Source organism: Centroberyx affinis, unplaced genomic scaffold, assembly GCF_046629955.1.
Source record: "Centroberyx affinis isolate AG114_WGS23_722 - 3 ecotype Tasmania unplaced genomic scaffold, CSIRO-AGI_Caff_v1 ptg000579l_1, whole genome shotgun sequence".
NCBI lineage: Eukaryota > Metazoa > Chordata > Actinopteri > Beryciformes > Berycidae > Centroberyx > Centroberyx affinis.
In genome coordinates this window covers 184,865-201,557 of record NW_027279219.1, presented here as the reverse complement: position 1 = coordinate 201,557, position 16,693 = coordinate 184,865, and the positions used below count along the sequence as shown (strand labels likewise).

Sequence of the window (16,693 nt, the reverse complement as noted above, 5' to 3'; positions counted from 1 at the left end):
AGTATGGTGTGGTAGACCCAGGAGGCGATCTTAGGTAGGCGACTGCCTTGGGTCCCGAAAGCCAGAGGCCCCCACAAAAGACAAGAAAAGAATTAATGTAAACTAATGTTTAATCCATTTAAAAGAAATTTACTTATCGAAAAACACCCCTCTTTTTGACTTTAAGCTCATTTTCCTTGCCAGTGATCAATAGCTGAGAGAGAAGTGAAAAAAAAAAATGCCCTTGCATACATATTTTGCTCAGCCCAACTTGAAGGTAATGTATAGAAAGGATGGAAGAAAAAGTGAAAGGGTGGGATTCAGGGGGTTGCTTGCCTTTGCCCAGGGCCCCCAAATCACTAGGTCTGCCCCTGGGTATGAGCTCCAGTCGGTAATCATCACAAGGCAAACAACCACAAATATTGCAAGAATCAATTCTATTTTCAGAAAAGCCTTATTTTATGTTTTTTTTCCAATGTGTGAGAGTTCCATCATAGTACATCCAGACCATTCTGAAGCCAAAATACTAACAGATGACTATTGTCACGTTGTTGTTTTCCACGATTGATTCTTTTTACCATCACTCACAGAGGAAAGTGGAAAGTTTTTTACTCTACTATCTTCCAGCTGGCACTTTTCTGATTCCTACTCATACATGGAAAATAATTTAATATCCTGGCATTTTCAGTGCACTGATGTGAAGAGCGAATTGAGAAATAATTGTCTCACTGAAGTATTTCTCTTCAGTATAATGAAGCAGCGTACTCATCAGTAGGTAGTACACCGTTTTTTTAGACGGGCTGTCTCCTGTCAGTGGCAGGAGAAATATTTCTGATTTCCGCTGAAGGGGTCAACAAACTGCAAATAGTAAACAAAGCTCACTCCTGTTCAGTTCAGTGACTTTAATCTGGAGGGTGGGTGATGAAATGTTTTGGTTAGACACATTAGCCAACAGTGACATTCAGTACTCAGCGCCACTTTGTGAACCGGGCAGCTGTAGACGCGTTGGATGTTTCTCATCAAAATGATTAATGGTCGTCTCAGGGTTAGTTGAGGAGGGACGTGATTGATGCAGATACAATGAAAATCTAAGGAGGGGAGGTGGGGGGGGGGAGGGAGGGACGAGGGGAGGGAGGGGGTGCGGGAGTGGGTGAACGCTGTTGAAAAACATATATCTCCAGAAAGCACGTTTTTCAGGCAAACTTTTCAGGCAAACTTGAAAGACAGTCAGCAAACATTCACCCTTCTCAAGTATCCTTGAGCAACACACTTAAGGTCCAAATTCACTAAGATTCCATTGTGAGGGCAATTTTTGCATTTTCTACACCTCACTTGCTTGAGCTATGTGCTATACGAAATTTACGAAAATCAAGCTGTGGTGCAAACCAGCCCTTAAAAAGAGCATTACACTGCAAATAACCCCACTTCCTCACCAACTGCAAGCGCAAATAGCTTTAGCTGTAAGACGAATCCACCAGGGCTGCACCCTTATGCCCTAAAGCACCTTTATAATTGGAGCGTTTTCTGGTCTGATCTGAGAATCTAGCATGGAAAGCCCTCTTGACTTGCTGGCCACGATGCCTGCACCTTGAAGCAATGATGGCAGCCATTCTGAATGGACAAACTCAGATGGACAAACTCTTGATTTGCACTACCTCACCTAGAAATAGCTATTATGTTGGCAAAATGATATGATTTACATACAATTTATATATGCATGACCATGACACAAAGAGTCTTTATGTTTTTGACCAGCGCTGATAGGCAGCTTTCCACTCATTGTGCATGATTAGTGAATAGCATGATATTCTGATTTGGATATAGTCTTCTTTGCACAAATCTTTAGTGAATCTGGGCCCGGAGTCAATAAAGTATGACACGAAAAGACAAGAGTGCTTATTTTCTCACTGACACCCATGGAAGTTTTACAGTGGGTTTTTCACAGGTCCCAAGGGCCCAAGAAACTCACTCAGCCCATGAATGACCATGTAAACTTTCAATTCGAGGAAGAAAAACACCAGAAATGCAATTCCTACTTTGTGTCTTTTTTTCCCCTGTGACAGCACCACTAAGCTGACAGGAATTTGTCTATGTGTGACTCCATCCACATGTCCAGATATGAGGTATGAGCTTGCCTGCTCTCTGTCACGTTCCACAGCTTAGTGCTGGGCTGGGCGTGGCCGTCCTGACATCCCAAATCCTCTCAACACGTTCCCACAGAGCCTCCAGCCAGTCTGAGTCCAGGGAGTTTGAAGAGTTTCATTCTGAAAGGAGATATTCATTTGGGAAAAAAAAGCTAAAACCTCCTCTATGATCAAATCATATAGGAATGATAGCTGGCATAAAAGTCCATAAAAAAAACCTGTATGTATATAACCGGTAAATTCACCTTTGTTTTCTTCATATTCTCATTTGCAGTCTCATTCATTATATATTGCATTTACCTTGCATGTGTCTTGATATTTTTGCAATTTTTCACTTATTTCACGATTTTTGGTGTATTTTCATATCCTATATATGTCCATTCACTTTTTTCTTTGCTTCCGTATGTTCTACTGCTTTTATTTTGCACACCCTCATAATGTTCTAATTAATGATTTTCATACCTTTCATTCATACATTCCAGCTTAACATGTTCTAAACACGTTGAAATAGTCTTACATAGGTTCTGATACGTTTAGTAGCCACATTTACTCTACTATATGAATAGTAAAACTTTTGAGGATGAAATTAACCTTATTTGTAAAATATTGACGATGAATTTCAGATAGCAAATACTTGTTCAGAATGGATACAGTACATACAGTAGCATTTTAGAATCCATTACCTTATTTCTTTGATAATAATTTGTAGTACGCATTTCTAAACACAACGCTAACATTCAGCATTAAGGGTTATGTACTACTGAAGGCTACACAGTGTAATCAGTATATTCACTGTAAGTTGGCTTAGGCTTTAATCATATATGAATAGTTCTATTTCAAAATGCCATTGTGGGGAAAAAATCATTACCTGGTGTCTGAAATATAGGTAGTCCAGTCTGTTAAAGTATTATAATTTTGTCAACTAAGGACTTCAATTACCTAAAGTCATAAATACCATCATTTTGGGTTTTTTTTTTTTTTGCAATCCATTATTTTGTAAGAGAAGGTGTCACGTTTTTCAAATGCTGAAGACCTTATTTTAGTACCAGTATTTGGCAGAGGCATACAGTAGTTGGAAAGACATATCCGCAATCCCAAAGCCCACACATTAAGATGTCTGGACTGCACTTTATGAATACAAATGGCAGTAAATCAGATTAGACTATGCCACTAATGTGTTTACTTGTAAAATTAAACACTTCCAATTTGTCTAAACAGTTAATGGGAGAACCACATAACAAGCACGTACTGTAAACATGGAGCCACCCAGTCTGTTGCTTCCCAAGTGCTTCTCCCACCGTCTCAGAGGGAGAAAAGTCCAACTTGAGGTTGCAAACCTTCAGCTGACTGTATTATTTTTGGAAGATGGGCCTCCTTGAACCCGAATGACCTAAATATGTGGTTTTTCTCCTTTAGTATTTGCACGTTTCAGCCTTTACAAAAGATCTCTGTCTCCGCTTTTCCCCGCCAGCAACCGTTGGTTCGTCTTCGCGGTGGGGCCATCGTGGGCGAGGGCCGAGTGGAGGTGTTGAAGAACGGCGAGTGGGGCACCATATGTGACGACAACTGGAGCCTGCTGTCCGCCTCCGTGGTGTGTCGGGAGCTGGGCTTCGGTACCGCCAAGGAGGCCCTGTCTGGAGGGCGGCTCGGACAAGGTGCGCTATTCTTATATAGATTTTAATCTTTGTGTATTCGGGGAAAGTCGACTGACTCTTTTCCGGCTCCACCCCTGCTTCACATTCACACCTGGGAGCCGCCCAGTACAACCACAATCTGCTGCTGTTGGCCACTAAGTAGTTGGAGGGTTAAGTGCCTTGCTGCAGGGCACCTCTAAATTAGTTGCTGAGCATTACTCATTCACTTTCCCCACCCATATTTCCCCAGCCAATCTGGGGATTCAAACCAGTGACTTTCCAGTCACAAGCCTGCTTCTCTAACCTCTCGGGCTACAGCCACTCCCCATTTATCCAGCATACGGTAAAAATCAAGACTTCCATGAAAAAATGCTATATCCATTTTGAGAAGAAATAATTACCTTAAGTTTAACACCTTTCAATGAAGTGTTATTATATGGTCCAACAAAGTTACTATACTTTGAAAAGTACCATAATTACCTTTAATTTTGTGCTGTTTATAATTTTGAAAGATAGATTGTTATCTAAGTTTGGAACAAAACCAGTCGGGTTTCATTCAAAATCTGCCACATCTTGTCCCGAGCATCTGTCACTACCACATTTTAGTCTAGCATCCTCACAGGATTTTGATATTCACTAACAGAGAATACACTCAAGAGAAAGAAAAGGGTATAGAAAAAGGGTAAGTATGTATTTGGACAGAAAAGTCCAAAAGCCTGGACTGGCTAACCCAATACACAGTAGACCTGAAAGTCTCCTGACAGTGAGCTCAGAATTACAGACTTTGCTGTTGGAGGAACCATGGACATGCAGTGCCTGCATGGCATGGGATGAAAGCTTATGACTGTGTAGCAACAGTACATCTGCTTACCAAATGTTTAGGTATGAAAATATCCCAAACATTTCACAGGCAGTAATTCCATCCCTTCCTTTTACTTCAGCCCACAGTCCGACTGACCAGAGTAACATGAACTCACGGACCTGATGGAGAAAGTGGTTTGGCTAAGTGGAATAGGATCAGTTACATTGTGTAGGAAGGTGAATATGGGAATCCATTACAGCAAGCTGGTAGAAACTGTTATATTGATTTGGAAGTATATATGAAGATTGCTGTATTCAGTTTTGGAAAGTTATTACCTGAAGTTCATGACTCTCTAAAATATAGTCGATCCAGTCTGTTAAACAGCTGGCATTTTTCCAACCAAAAAGTACCACACTGCAAAAAAATTGCATCTTAACAAGTCAATCAAGTATTGAGTCTTAAAATTATTTCTCTTGAAATAAGTGAAAACATTCTGGAGATTGGGTCATGTGTGTGTGTCATTGTGTTTATACCAGTGGAGTGATACTGCCTTATTCTGCCTTAAGATATTGACTCTCTAGAAAATTCCTGAACTAAGTGAAACTGCATAGGAAAAAAGTGCAATTATCTCGACCTCATTGGCAGAATTTCTCACTTGTTTTAAGAACTGAAAATTAGCTTAGCGCTAGTTACATGCTCGCTAGCTGTGAGCTTCTAGGCAAATCAGAAATCAAATCAACAATAATTTCTCACTACTACAACTTAACAACTAACGTTACTGCTACCATACGCTTAGTTACGTACTTACTTATTTACAACAAAGAAGCCCAACAAATAATGATAGGGTTGGGATGACCTTATCTGTACAACTTTTACCTGATCATTCTACCTGTAATTGTGATTTGATGGGAAATTCAATAAAAAGAACTTTGAAGAAGAAGAAGCCTAACAAACAAACCTAATGTTGTAAAATGACACAACTTACCTTATCAGGAAACCTACTAGCTAGCCAAACGCTTCCACCAGCAATTCGAATTGTAGAGAAATGTGAAATGGAAAAAGCAAAACTAGCATCGGCAATTTGCAGTCCATCAGCTGGCCTATAAAGGTTACTACCACAGACATTTCAGACATGGCAGTTCAACAAGGACCTAATGAAAATACTACAGGCTCTTTAGACTCCTTAGCACATGGAGATGGCTCTTCTGGCTAGCATAAAATAATACTTTAAGACTAAATATGTAATAAATGACTTGATAAGACTGAAGTTTTGAAAAAGTAACAAAAAAGTACTCTTGCGCTGTCAATCATTTTGTAACAGTGGCTGTCACTTTTTGGAAATGGCGGATATCTGATTTTGGAACAAAATTCTTCACATGTGGACAGCCAAGCCTTTGCCTCCAAGGGAGTCGGGACCAGCTCAGAGGAAGACCCCCCTCTTTTATTGACAAGGTTTTTCCTAATGGCGGCCTTCATTCCTAGCAGTCCCGCTTTATGGTCTCGACAGAGGAGTTTCCTCCCAGACAGCTACCAGCAGTGTTATATCACTGGCTGCCATGGAGATTTTTCTTTTTTTTTTTTTTTACAGCAGGCAAAGCAGGTTTGGAGGTTTGGACACCCCCAACCCCCCCACCCTAAATGTGTCACTGACCTACTTCAAACGACAGACTCAGCAGAAACCTTGTAACTGGCTTATAAAAGGTTGTAAGGCCCCAGCTCACCTGTTATCAGGATATACTGTGGAAAATAGTATGGTTTCCTCTAATTAGGCGTGTGCCGTGTACCCCCATAACTGGCAGAAAGAATTCCACACTGGTTTTTTTCTGAATAGGAACTCTTCAGAATCCTTTTCACATCCCCAACCAGGGACTTAGATGTAGTACATTCCAGTATAATGGCACATTGGACATGGAAACAGTTGAGACGGAGGGAATGCTAGTGACTCCCTTTTGGAAAAATCATCATTTGATTCTCCCTCATGATTTCCTGTGAACAGCTCTCTGTTACTCTGTGTTCTGGAAGAAAAAAGTCAGATGGAAAAATTATAATAGAGCACTTTTCAAAACAGGTACAAAGCACTTTACAACAGAGTCAAAAAAAATTAAACAGCAGAGAAAAGCATCAGCTAAAGGAATGAAAGCCAGGTAAGAAAACTAAACCATAACAGAGAGGGGAAAACAATGAGTCACTGCAGATAAAGATGTCTAAATAGCTCAGAGGAGAGATGAATACACATGAATTCCATTTACCCCTTCAACTCCTGTTTGATCAGCCGTCGGCATCATTCTGTACTTCAACATGAATATTTTGCTAAATTTACATTGCAGTTACAGTTTTCTCTCACACTTGCTTTCACTTCTCAGTTTCACTCTGAAGCCCCCCCAAAAAAAGCAGTCCTTCTTGCGTCTGTGTTTTCAAGGTATGGGCCCGGTGCATATGAATGAGGTGGAGTGCTCCGGATTTGAGAAGTCCATCACAGAGTGTTTCTTCAACAAGGAGTCTGTTGGTTGCAGCCATGAGGAAGACGCGGCCGTCAGGTGCAACGTCCCCGCTATGGGCTTCCAGGAGCGGGTGAGTGTAAAACTTCAAACACTGCAACATGTTCACAAAAAAATACAATCTTTTCCTTCCTGCACATTCTTTATGCATGTCATCTACATCTGAATATATTTGATAAGGTGAATAGTTTTTTTTACAATACATGTCCACATTTTGCACATCATGCACATAAGCTATAAACGTACATTTGTTTTCTTCATATTCCCATATTATGCCTCATTTGTATTGCATATATCTTGATATTTTGGTAATTTCTCACCGATTTGATACTTTTTTTTTTAGTAATTTCCATATTGCACATATTTTCTTTGTCTCAGTATGTTTGACTGCTGTTACTTTACATCCTCATAATGCTGCAACTCACTTTTTTTTTTATAGCCTTTATTCATACATTTCCACTTCAATTATTCTTGAAACATTGGACTTGTTGGTCACATTACATTTAATACACCCCATTACACTTATCCTGAATTTCCCTAAGGGGATTAATAAAGTGCTATCTTATCTTATCTTATATCTTATTTGCTATATTCTTATATATATTCTTATATATTCTTCTATATGCTGCTTTGCTGTATCCTATTACCATTTGCTGTGACCCAATTTCCCCACAAGGGTCATTAAAGTTGTATCCGATCTTATCCTATATATCATCTGAATAAGATGAATTGTTTTTTCCCTATATTGAAGTCCGTGTCTCTGTTGTGTTCATGCGCACGTAGCTGCGTCTGAGTGGGGGCCGTAACCCCTACGAGGGCCGCGTGGAGGTGCTGGCAGAGAGAAATGGCTCTCTGGTGTGGGGGACGGTGTGCAGCGACGGCTGGGGGACCATGGAGGCCATGGTGGTCTGCAGACAACTGGGCCTGGGCTTCGCCAGCAACGCCTTCCAGGTACGAGACAACCCACTTCTGCTCGACAAGGGACATTTATATTCATATTTTAGGCAGGGGCGGACTTAAGGATTTGGAGGCCCGAGGCAAAGGCAAACATGGGGCCCCCTGAGTCCCAACATTCACTGTTTTCAGTCCATCCATTCTATACATTACCTTTAAGTTGGGGCTGAGCTCGGAGGCAGTGGTAATATTGCTAGCAGCAACAAAGCAGCAGTTGATTCTTTTTATTTTCCTCTGTTTTGTTTTTCTGCACCACTTGGGTAGCTTTACTTCATTATATTGTGCTAGAAAGACTGACTGAGGAGAAGGGGGAGCCATGACTCAAGACAGAAATAGACACATTTGTATTGATTTAAAAACATGTTAGGTCTGTTCATATAAGAACAAGTGCTGGGACAAGACATAACTTAAGAGCGAAGGAGAGAGATAGAATGGATCGGTTTTGAACAGAACAAGGAGAGTTGCTGTTCTGACTGGACTGAGTCATTCCACCATTGGGGAGCCAGGAGGGAGAAGACAGCGAAGCGGGAGCCGTCCCACACCCTGACCCGTATCCAGGAGGTCGCCGGTTCGATGCCGACATCAGCCAACCCCGTCAAAACGCCCTTGAGCAAGCCACGGAAACCCTACCTCCTCCTTTAAGTTCCTAATTACGCTGCGTGTGGCGTGAAGATTGAAACTCTGTAAAAAGTAATCCCGCCACATCCATTTCTTAATTTCATAGAGTCCTCTCCTGCTTTGATCCGGCAAGGTCTATCATCGCATTCGTGCGGATTCAGCGAGGATTAAGTTCGGAGCTACCCGCTAAGTGGCTTCTCCCTTCTCCTCTCTTTCTCATTCTTTGATGTCAGCTGGAATTAGTTCCATCTTTATTCTCGGCCGAGTTCACCTTTTGAATCGCGGGGAGAACGAACATGCGTTTCCCTCGGGTGTCCATATGCAAATGCTCATATGAAACTTCTGTCTCGCTGCCATCCGTTTATGATTGGCACATTGTTGTTGTGTGTGAACAAAGTTAGCCTTTATGTGATTAAATGAGCCACTTCTACCTCAGTTGATGTCTCGACCAGCTGATGATGGAACAGAACCTGAAGGACCAACCCAAGGGAGCTCTCCTGGGGCCGTCTACAGATTGGGATGGAATGAATGAGGCGTTTCCAAAGCTATGCATCAAGACTGCTCGTCTCCTATGGGTGTAACTGACTATCGCTGTCAATTAGCTCCCTGCTTTAATTAGCAGCCAGTGCGCTGGGATCTTTGGTGCGGGTTTTGGTCTCCACCAAGGGGACGGAGGGCATGTTTCTAGGTACCTTTTATGTTTTATTGACACACCACCAACGTCACATAGCCTGCAGCGCTGCGCTGAGTCAAAAGCACACCCAGAACTTTTTTTTTTTTTTTTGCCTTTAAGTCGTGTTTGGCTGCTTGGATACCAAATAGTACACAGTAACTTGAGGTCAGGAAACCATGTGAGATCCCTTGACAAAATTACCATCCAGGCTATCATAGCATCTTATTATTTGAAATGAAAAACTGCCTACAGTCATTGATTGTTAGTTGTCACTGATGAGCAAGTCATGAATGAAACGTTGATTTTACTCTGTAAGACTACTTAGAACATAAGTTGGCTGAATGTACAATTTCAGTATTTATTGTTTTGCATCTCTGACATTTCGTTGTGATCCATAGACAGATATCCATAGATCTATGCATGTGGATTTGATGCTACTGTTGTTAGGAGGCTAGAAAAACTTCTTTAACTCCTCAGCCAGCAGTCTTGAATCTTTTTTATCTTTGAAAGTGAATCAGAATGACTTTACTTGCCAAGTACAATAAATGTACAGAAATCTGTCTCGGCGGCATTGGTGCAGATACTTATTGGCAACTTCTTTAGTAACACAGAACACACTGACACTTCATAATAAAGAAAAGAACACTTGTTTTGTACCCATTGCCTTTCTCAAATAATAGATGTCAGATGTCATTTGGCACTGCTGCCTTGTGTTTCTACGTGTGTGTAGTTGCTAGGAGTGACAAACGCCCATCTGGTGTGAAGGACTGTTACCTCTGTTAACTGTTTACACCTGTAACACATTAAGATAAAGGGCCCCTCTCCTCCAACAGGGACGAATTGGGCGTTTCAAGCAGCGTTTACAGTGCAGCGTGATAACAGTAATAGCGGGGGCCCTCCACACTAACGGCTTTAGAAAGTGTTTGCAGAGCCGCGGAATGAAGACTCGAGCTTTATGAGTGGAAATTGTAAAATAATGATTTTTGGATGATTATAGGATGTCAAGTTTAGCTCAAGGCAGGGAGGAGAAGTGCTGTCTATTATAATGGGAGTGCCTTTTAATTATGAAATGAATCAGCATGAAACTTGGCATTTATTATGATAAAACATTGCCTGCCAGGCTCATTTCTTTACCCAGCGGTTCCATTATACATTAATATTTTAGGGACACGGGAACATTTGTTACTGCTGTTGTGTGGGCAGTGTTGTTTTGATCCTTGCAGCCCAGCCCTTGCTGTTGGCTGCTTGTTATGCTGGCCGTTTAGGAATTGAAATTTATTTTAAGGTTGCACTCTCTGTAGAAGAAAATAGCTTTGACAACATATCCAATCGCCTGTTTGACATGGCCGGTCCAAATATGGGATTTTCAACACCACATCCTCACTTATTTGTCACATCTACAGTGCTGTAAATGGACAGGGTGCACCCTCTAGTGGCCAGTATGGGAAATCGCCTTTCTCTACAACAATTCATGGTATTCCTTTGAAAGTGCCCACATTGTTTTCCTCCAAAAAGGTGCCAAATGGCTGCAATGTATCAGTAAAATATTCATTGGGAGCAGGGTGGGAAAAATACCACCAGCTAAATGCTTGAAGGTTTTTGCTGAGTCTGCAAAGTTTTTCTTCACTTCCAGCCAGTTTTTGCAGGTAATCCGTCATCATTTGGAGATCGTATTGTATTCGAAAAATGTACTTGTGGTATTGGTGGACTGTGGAATGTACAAACCACTGTGGCTGGTGGACAAAAAAAGCAAGTTTCCTGCCACACACTGTAGGGCTCGACCAATATGGGTTTTTGAAAGCAATATTGATACTGATGATAATAATTTTTGGATTAAAGCGACCGATAGCTGCTTTTTGTACATTCAATATCTTTAAATTTAACCGTTTTCATGCCCAAACATAAAAAAAAATACAAGGATTCAGTGTTTTCTCCAGAATTGTACTCAGGGAACCAGGGAAGAAAAGCCTCTGAAACAGCATTTAGACTCTCCATTGAAACCAAGGATAATACTAATGCTAATAAAACATATTAATTCATACTTGTGTGAAATCTGATCAAAATGTTGCACTAGAATCAGTTAAAGTTAAAAAGGTTAAAGACAACCAGTGGAGTATTGGTGAATTATACCACAATTATGTACCATGGGTCATGTTTTCTCAACAGGAGACGTGGTATTGGCCTGGGGAGGTGAGTGCCGACGCTGTGGTGATGAGCGGGGTCCGCTGCTCCGGTACCGAGATGTCGCTGTCCCACTGCCTGCACCATGGAGCCCACCTCACCTGCGCTAAAGGAGGGGGGCGCAATGCTGCCGGAGTGTCCTGTTCAGAGAGTAAGATGCCAAAACTCATATTGTTCAAGCTGCACTAGGCAACGCTGCATGTTGCCAGTGAGAGATACCTTTGAAAAATTTGAACAATACCCAGAAATGATGTAAGGCCGCTCTGTGATGCATTATACCAAAGATACCAAAGAGACGAGAGAGGGAAAAGATCTAACGTTGGTGAGTCCGGCTTTCTCTGCACAGAGCGCTGCTCACTGCTGTTTAGGAGACAGTTTGGATTTCACTCTGAAGTTTCAATTCATCACTTGAATGTGGCTGGAGAAGATTTCCCACCAGTGTCCATACCCAGCAATAGAATTTCATTTCAAATCTATCTAAATTGGTGGGGATAAAAACATTGCAATTTGATGATCCCATAGGATTGCATTTTCTTTGATGTTGAGCAATCAGAGCTCAAAACTCCCAACACAGAAAAGTAGAATTCCCCATTAAAGATTTAGCACCTTTCCCTGCATCATAACAGGACACTGCAGTCTTAAAATGAACCTGCAGATTTACTTTGGCATGCTCTGAAGCTATCTTGCTATGGAATCAGATTTGTCCCAATAGAATCAAACAAAACTTCTTAAATATCAAACAAAAATAAGAATTGAGGAGAGAATAAAACTCACTGAAGCAAAAAAAAAGTAATCTCAAAAGTAAAACTTATAACTTGTAAACAAATTATTTGTGTACTTTTGTTTACAGTTCCCTCTGCTTCTTTCTCACTGATCAGACTTTTGCAATCACTGTCGGCTTTGCAGCTACACTGCCAGCTCTCTCGTTTGCACTGCCTGACTTTTTGTTTGCAGTTCTGACACAAACCTCTCGCGCGTAGTATCAGAACATAGTGACACTTGCTATATAGAAGAAAAGAACACTTGTGGTGTACCTTCCATTTGTTTCATTTCTTTACCTTGGAACAAGTTGCCTTAGCCAAATAATCGATGGCAGGTTTCTGACCATTTGGCACTGCTGCCTTGTGATCCTGTGTGTGTGTAGCTACTAGGAGTGACAAACTATTACCTGTTAACTGTTTACACCTGTACAGCATTAAAATGAAGGGCTCCTGTCCTCCCACAGGGAGGAATTGGGCTTTTCAAACACTGTTTACAGCGCAGAATGATAAGCAGTTGCACTTCAGACAGCACCCTTTCCTGAATGCAGATTGTTGTTTTAGTTCTGCGAACATTTCTCTGAGGCCGAGCTGCTCTGGAGACAGAAATAATCTCATTGGTTCTCTTAAATCTCAGTGGGCGGAGCCAAAGAACCACAGTTGTTACACTGTTGCCAACTTGGCAACTTTTTTGCCAGGTTTAGCAACTTTTCAGGCCACCTTGGTGACTTCATTTCTAAAAAAAAAAGCAACTACTGAAAAACCTAGCAACGTTTTCCAACCTGTTGACATGTCAGGAGCTTTGAATTATAAGGTTCTGACTTTTTTTTTTAAATCTTTGAATGTTACTTTAGGTTTGAGTGGTGTTAAGAGGGTTAAATACTCAATAAGACAGTTGTGCCAGCTGGTATGTCAAATCTTTGATGCTCAATATGCTGAGTACTTGCATGCAAATTGGATATATGCTGTAGCATCTATATATCCATATGCGAATTAGCATACAACATCATCTGGCCACTTTAATAGGTGCTTTTTTTGGAAGCAAGTTGGCAACTGAATATATAATGTTAGACTGAATTCAGGCAAGGGGTAAGAGATGTGGTAGCTAATAGATTTGTGCTAAACTGAAAAAATGCACTTTGTAATACTAAGTTATCTAGGTTAGCTAGTTAGCCTAGCTGACCTTCCAAGTTCAGACCAGCCATACTAGCCTACAGCTATCTAGGTTAGCTAGTTAGCTAGCCTGCTGACCTTCCAAGCTTATCAATGCCATGGTCATGAATTAACGAACAAAAGAAGTCATTGCCATTTATATTTTTATTTATACTTTGGCCTGAGTTCCGTGTTTGCCATTCAAGTATGCCAGTTAACTTGCGCTCTGAAAAACTGTGGTTCTTTGGCTCCGCCCATTAAGTCTTAATTCAACCAATAAAATGACTTGCCTCTGAGAAATGTTGAACTAAGACTCCAGCCTCCTCCCTGAATCATACCAGGGCTCTGCATGCCGTTTAAAAATGAAAACTGCTCATTTATTTTGGCGTGCTCCAAAGCTGCCTTGCCAATGTGAGAACCATGTCCCCCATATTTCTAAATTTGTCTCCTCTCTGGCCTGGCCCCTGCAGCGGCTCCTGACCTGGTGCTGAACCCCCAGGCGGTGGAGCAGACCACCTACATGGAGGACAGGCCCATGTTCATGCTGCAGTGCGCCTACGAGGAGAACTGTCTGTCCACCACCTCCAACCAAGCCCCGGCCAACTCCTACCGCCGCCTGCTGCGCTTCTCCTCCCAGATCCACAACAACGGCCAGTCCGACTTCCGGCCCAAAGCTGGCCGCCACTCTTGGGTGTGGCATGACTGTCACAGGTCGGTACCACAGTTTACGAGGCCTCATTTATATGTCCTTAGGTTTTAGCCCAGATTTCATAATGTGACCATTCCAAAGAATCTAAGCCCCGCGTGAACTCATTGCGTTGTTTGGTAATTCACCACAAAAAAAAACCCCCAGATCATTTGGGAAAAAACAGCTCAAATGAGACCTGATTCGAGGAAATAAGATGATTCAACCCTCCGTGATGACTTCTTTCTGGAGCCACTTTTCCATTCCATACGTTCTGCCGCTGCCCTGTAATCAACCGTGTGTGCTGTACGCTAAAGCTAGAGCTGCAAAAAAAACACAAGTCTCTGGATTTTTGTGGTCGGTTGGAGGAGCAGCGCACCGTTGGCAGCTTCACATGACGGCCCGGCTCTCCACACATCAAAACCTCTGGCACCTCGTCCTGATTGGCAGAACCGGACAGGGCGTACTCAGAAAATCAAACCATCTCCAGGAATGTTGTGGGATTTACACATAGCGGTGCAAAAAACAATTTGCGGTCAAAAGTCTTTCTTGGACTTTTGAGGACGTCTGCTGCGTTTGGACAGAGGCTGTACTGTAGCTGCACATGTATTTCTGTGCTGTAATTTTGGGGTTTTGGAAAACTTCATGTATTTTCCCCGTCTGTCTTGCAGACATTATCATAGCATGGAGGTGTTCACCCACTATGACCTGTTCAGCCTCAACGGCACCAAGGTGGCAGAAGGACACAAAGCGAGTTTCTGCCTGGAGGACTCCGAGTGCGACGAGGGTGAGGACCCACATCTAGGATTCCTTCCCAAAAGTCTGCTTTTCAGGAATTTGGAGGGGAAAAAAACTAGATTTTCACATGGATGTGGACAAAATCATGCACTTTTAGAATGTTATTATTGGTTTTGAAGGGGTTTTATGGGCCATATAGGTCATGTACGCCTTCACTGTCTCATCTTATTTTCCGTTTCGTTTTTTGCAGGTATTGAGAAGAAATACGAATGCGCCAACTTCGGAGAGCAGGGCATCACTGTGGGCTGCTGGGATACCTACAGGCACGACATCGACTGCCAGTGGATCGATATCACTGACATCAAACCCGGGGATTATATTTTCCAGGTGATCCTTCCCTCTCCGTGTTGTTTATCCTTCTGTGACTGAAGAGTATTTGAAAATCTGTCCCATGAAATATAACTTATTAGTTGCATTGAGGCTTTTTAATTACAAAACAGTGACATTTTTGAACATGCAACCATCTATACTTGTCTTTTGTTGATGAGTAATCCTCCATGTCTTCTCTCTCACAGGTTATTATTAATCCCAACTATGAAGTGCCAGAGTCGGACTACACCAATAACATCATGAAATGCAGATGTCGATATGACGGCCATCGCGTATGGATGTACAGCTGCCATAATGGTAATTCTCAGGAATATTTGTTCTATTTATTGCCATTGTACCTTTTACTGTTTGTTCCCTCTATTGTCGGCAATCTAGGAATTGAAGCTTCTTCTACACTCGTTGCAAGTTGCTCTAAAATGTCAATTTAAAATGTCAAGATAACAGCTTACCTTTGACAGAATTACACAGAATTCTACATCTCGTTAATAAGCCATATGTATATGAATTTACTTTGATAGCACTTTCTATGACTATAGATCATTATAAGGGCACTCATAAGGATTTATAATGCATTCATAATGTTTATGACCAAGATTGTTAGAACACATATGGTTACTGCTACATTTTATCAACCCACTCATAAAACATTATAGATATAACTTGAAATGAATTATGACAACCTCTGATAGATGACTAGTTATAAACATTCATGAGATGCTTGTACTTAGAATTGATCATAAATTAATTATATAATGTTTTTGAGAGCTCCTATAAGGCATCATAAGCATTAATGTGTTGGTCATAAGGCTTTATGAGTGCATTATAAATCCTTATTACTTGAAAACTCAATTCTGATTGGCCAGTGAATGCATTCTGAGGTCTTTTGTGTCAAAAAGATCAAGTTTTTTTGGGGGTGAAAGTGTTTTTGTGATTTAAAAGTAATTTTAAACCAATATTTAGTGTCAAATGATTAATGTCTTTGGTGAGTGGCCATGAAATAAGCAGCTTTGCTTATAGCTTAGCTATAATGCACTATAGATATGGTAGTCTTAGAAAGTGTTATCATCTTCAGGTGTGTCCTGCCATTATGGGCTTATGGATAAAACCCAGGATTCACATCAGCAGACGTCAAACTAGGACAAAGCGCGGATGTGGTCCGAATGTTCTTTCAAGTCTCTAACTCCCCCCCCCCCCCCCCCCCCCCCCTGCTCCCGCTCTCCTAGGCGGCTCATTAAGCACTGAATCGGAGCAGACTTTCCCCGGCCTCCTCAACAACCAGGTGACCCACAGGTAAAGGCCGACGAGAGAGGAGGGGGGAGCCGGACCGGTCATCCCCACCACCACCACCACCACCACCACCACCGCGGAGAGACTCGTCCGTCTGCAAAGCCCACCGACCAAGCTACACGCCTCCATCTGCGGTGGATTTCCACTGCCGGCCTCGCCCGGCGTCAAGCTCCCCCTTTTTTTTTTATGTTTCCCCCCCC

At 41.8% G+C, this 16,693-nt stretch overlaps 1 protein-coding gene across 3 annotated transcripts in view; it reads left to right on the top strand.

The window, feature by feature from the left end:
* Positions 1–16,693, top strand: part of loxl2b (lysyl oxidase-like 2b) — a 35,884-nt gene extending 19,191 nt beyond the window's left edge. The window contains exons 6-14 of one of the 3 annotated variants that reach the window (XM_071518390.1): positions 3,595–3,778; positions 6,979–7,130; positions 7,841–8,008; positions 11,469–11,634; positions 13,864–14,104; positions 14,750–14,865; positions 15,067–15,203; positions 15,392–15,503; positions 16,430–16,693. In XM_071518390.1, coding sequence (XP_071374491.1) covers positions 3,595–3,778; positions 6,979–7,130; positions 7,841–8,008; positions 11,469–11,634; positions 13,864–14,104; positions 14,750–14,865; positions 15,067–15,203; positions 15,392–15,503; positions 16,430–16,500 — 1,347 coding nt within the window. In that variant the 3' untranslated portion in view covers positions 16,501–16,693. Of the gene's footprint in view, positions 1–3,594; positions 3,779–6,978; positions 7,131–7,840; positions 8,009–11,468; positions 11,635–13,863; positions 14,105–14,749; positions 14,866–15,066; positions 15,204–15,391; positions 15,504–16,429 lie in introns of those variants that run through there. The other 2 variants (XR_011695071.1, XM_071518391.1) reach the window with 2 other exon arrangements.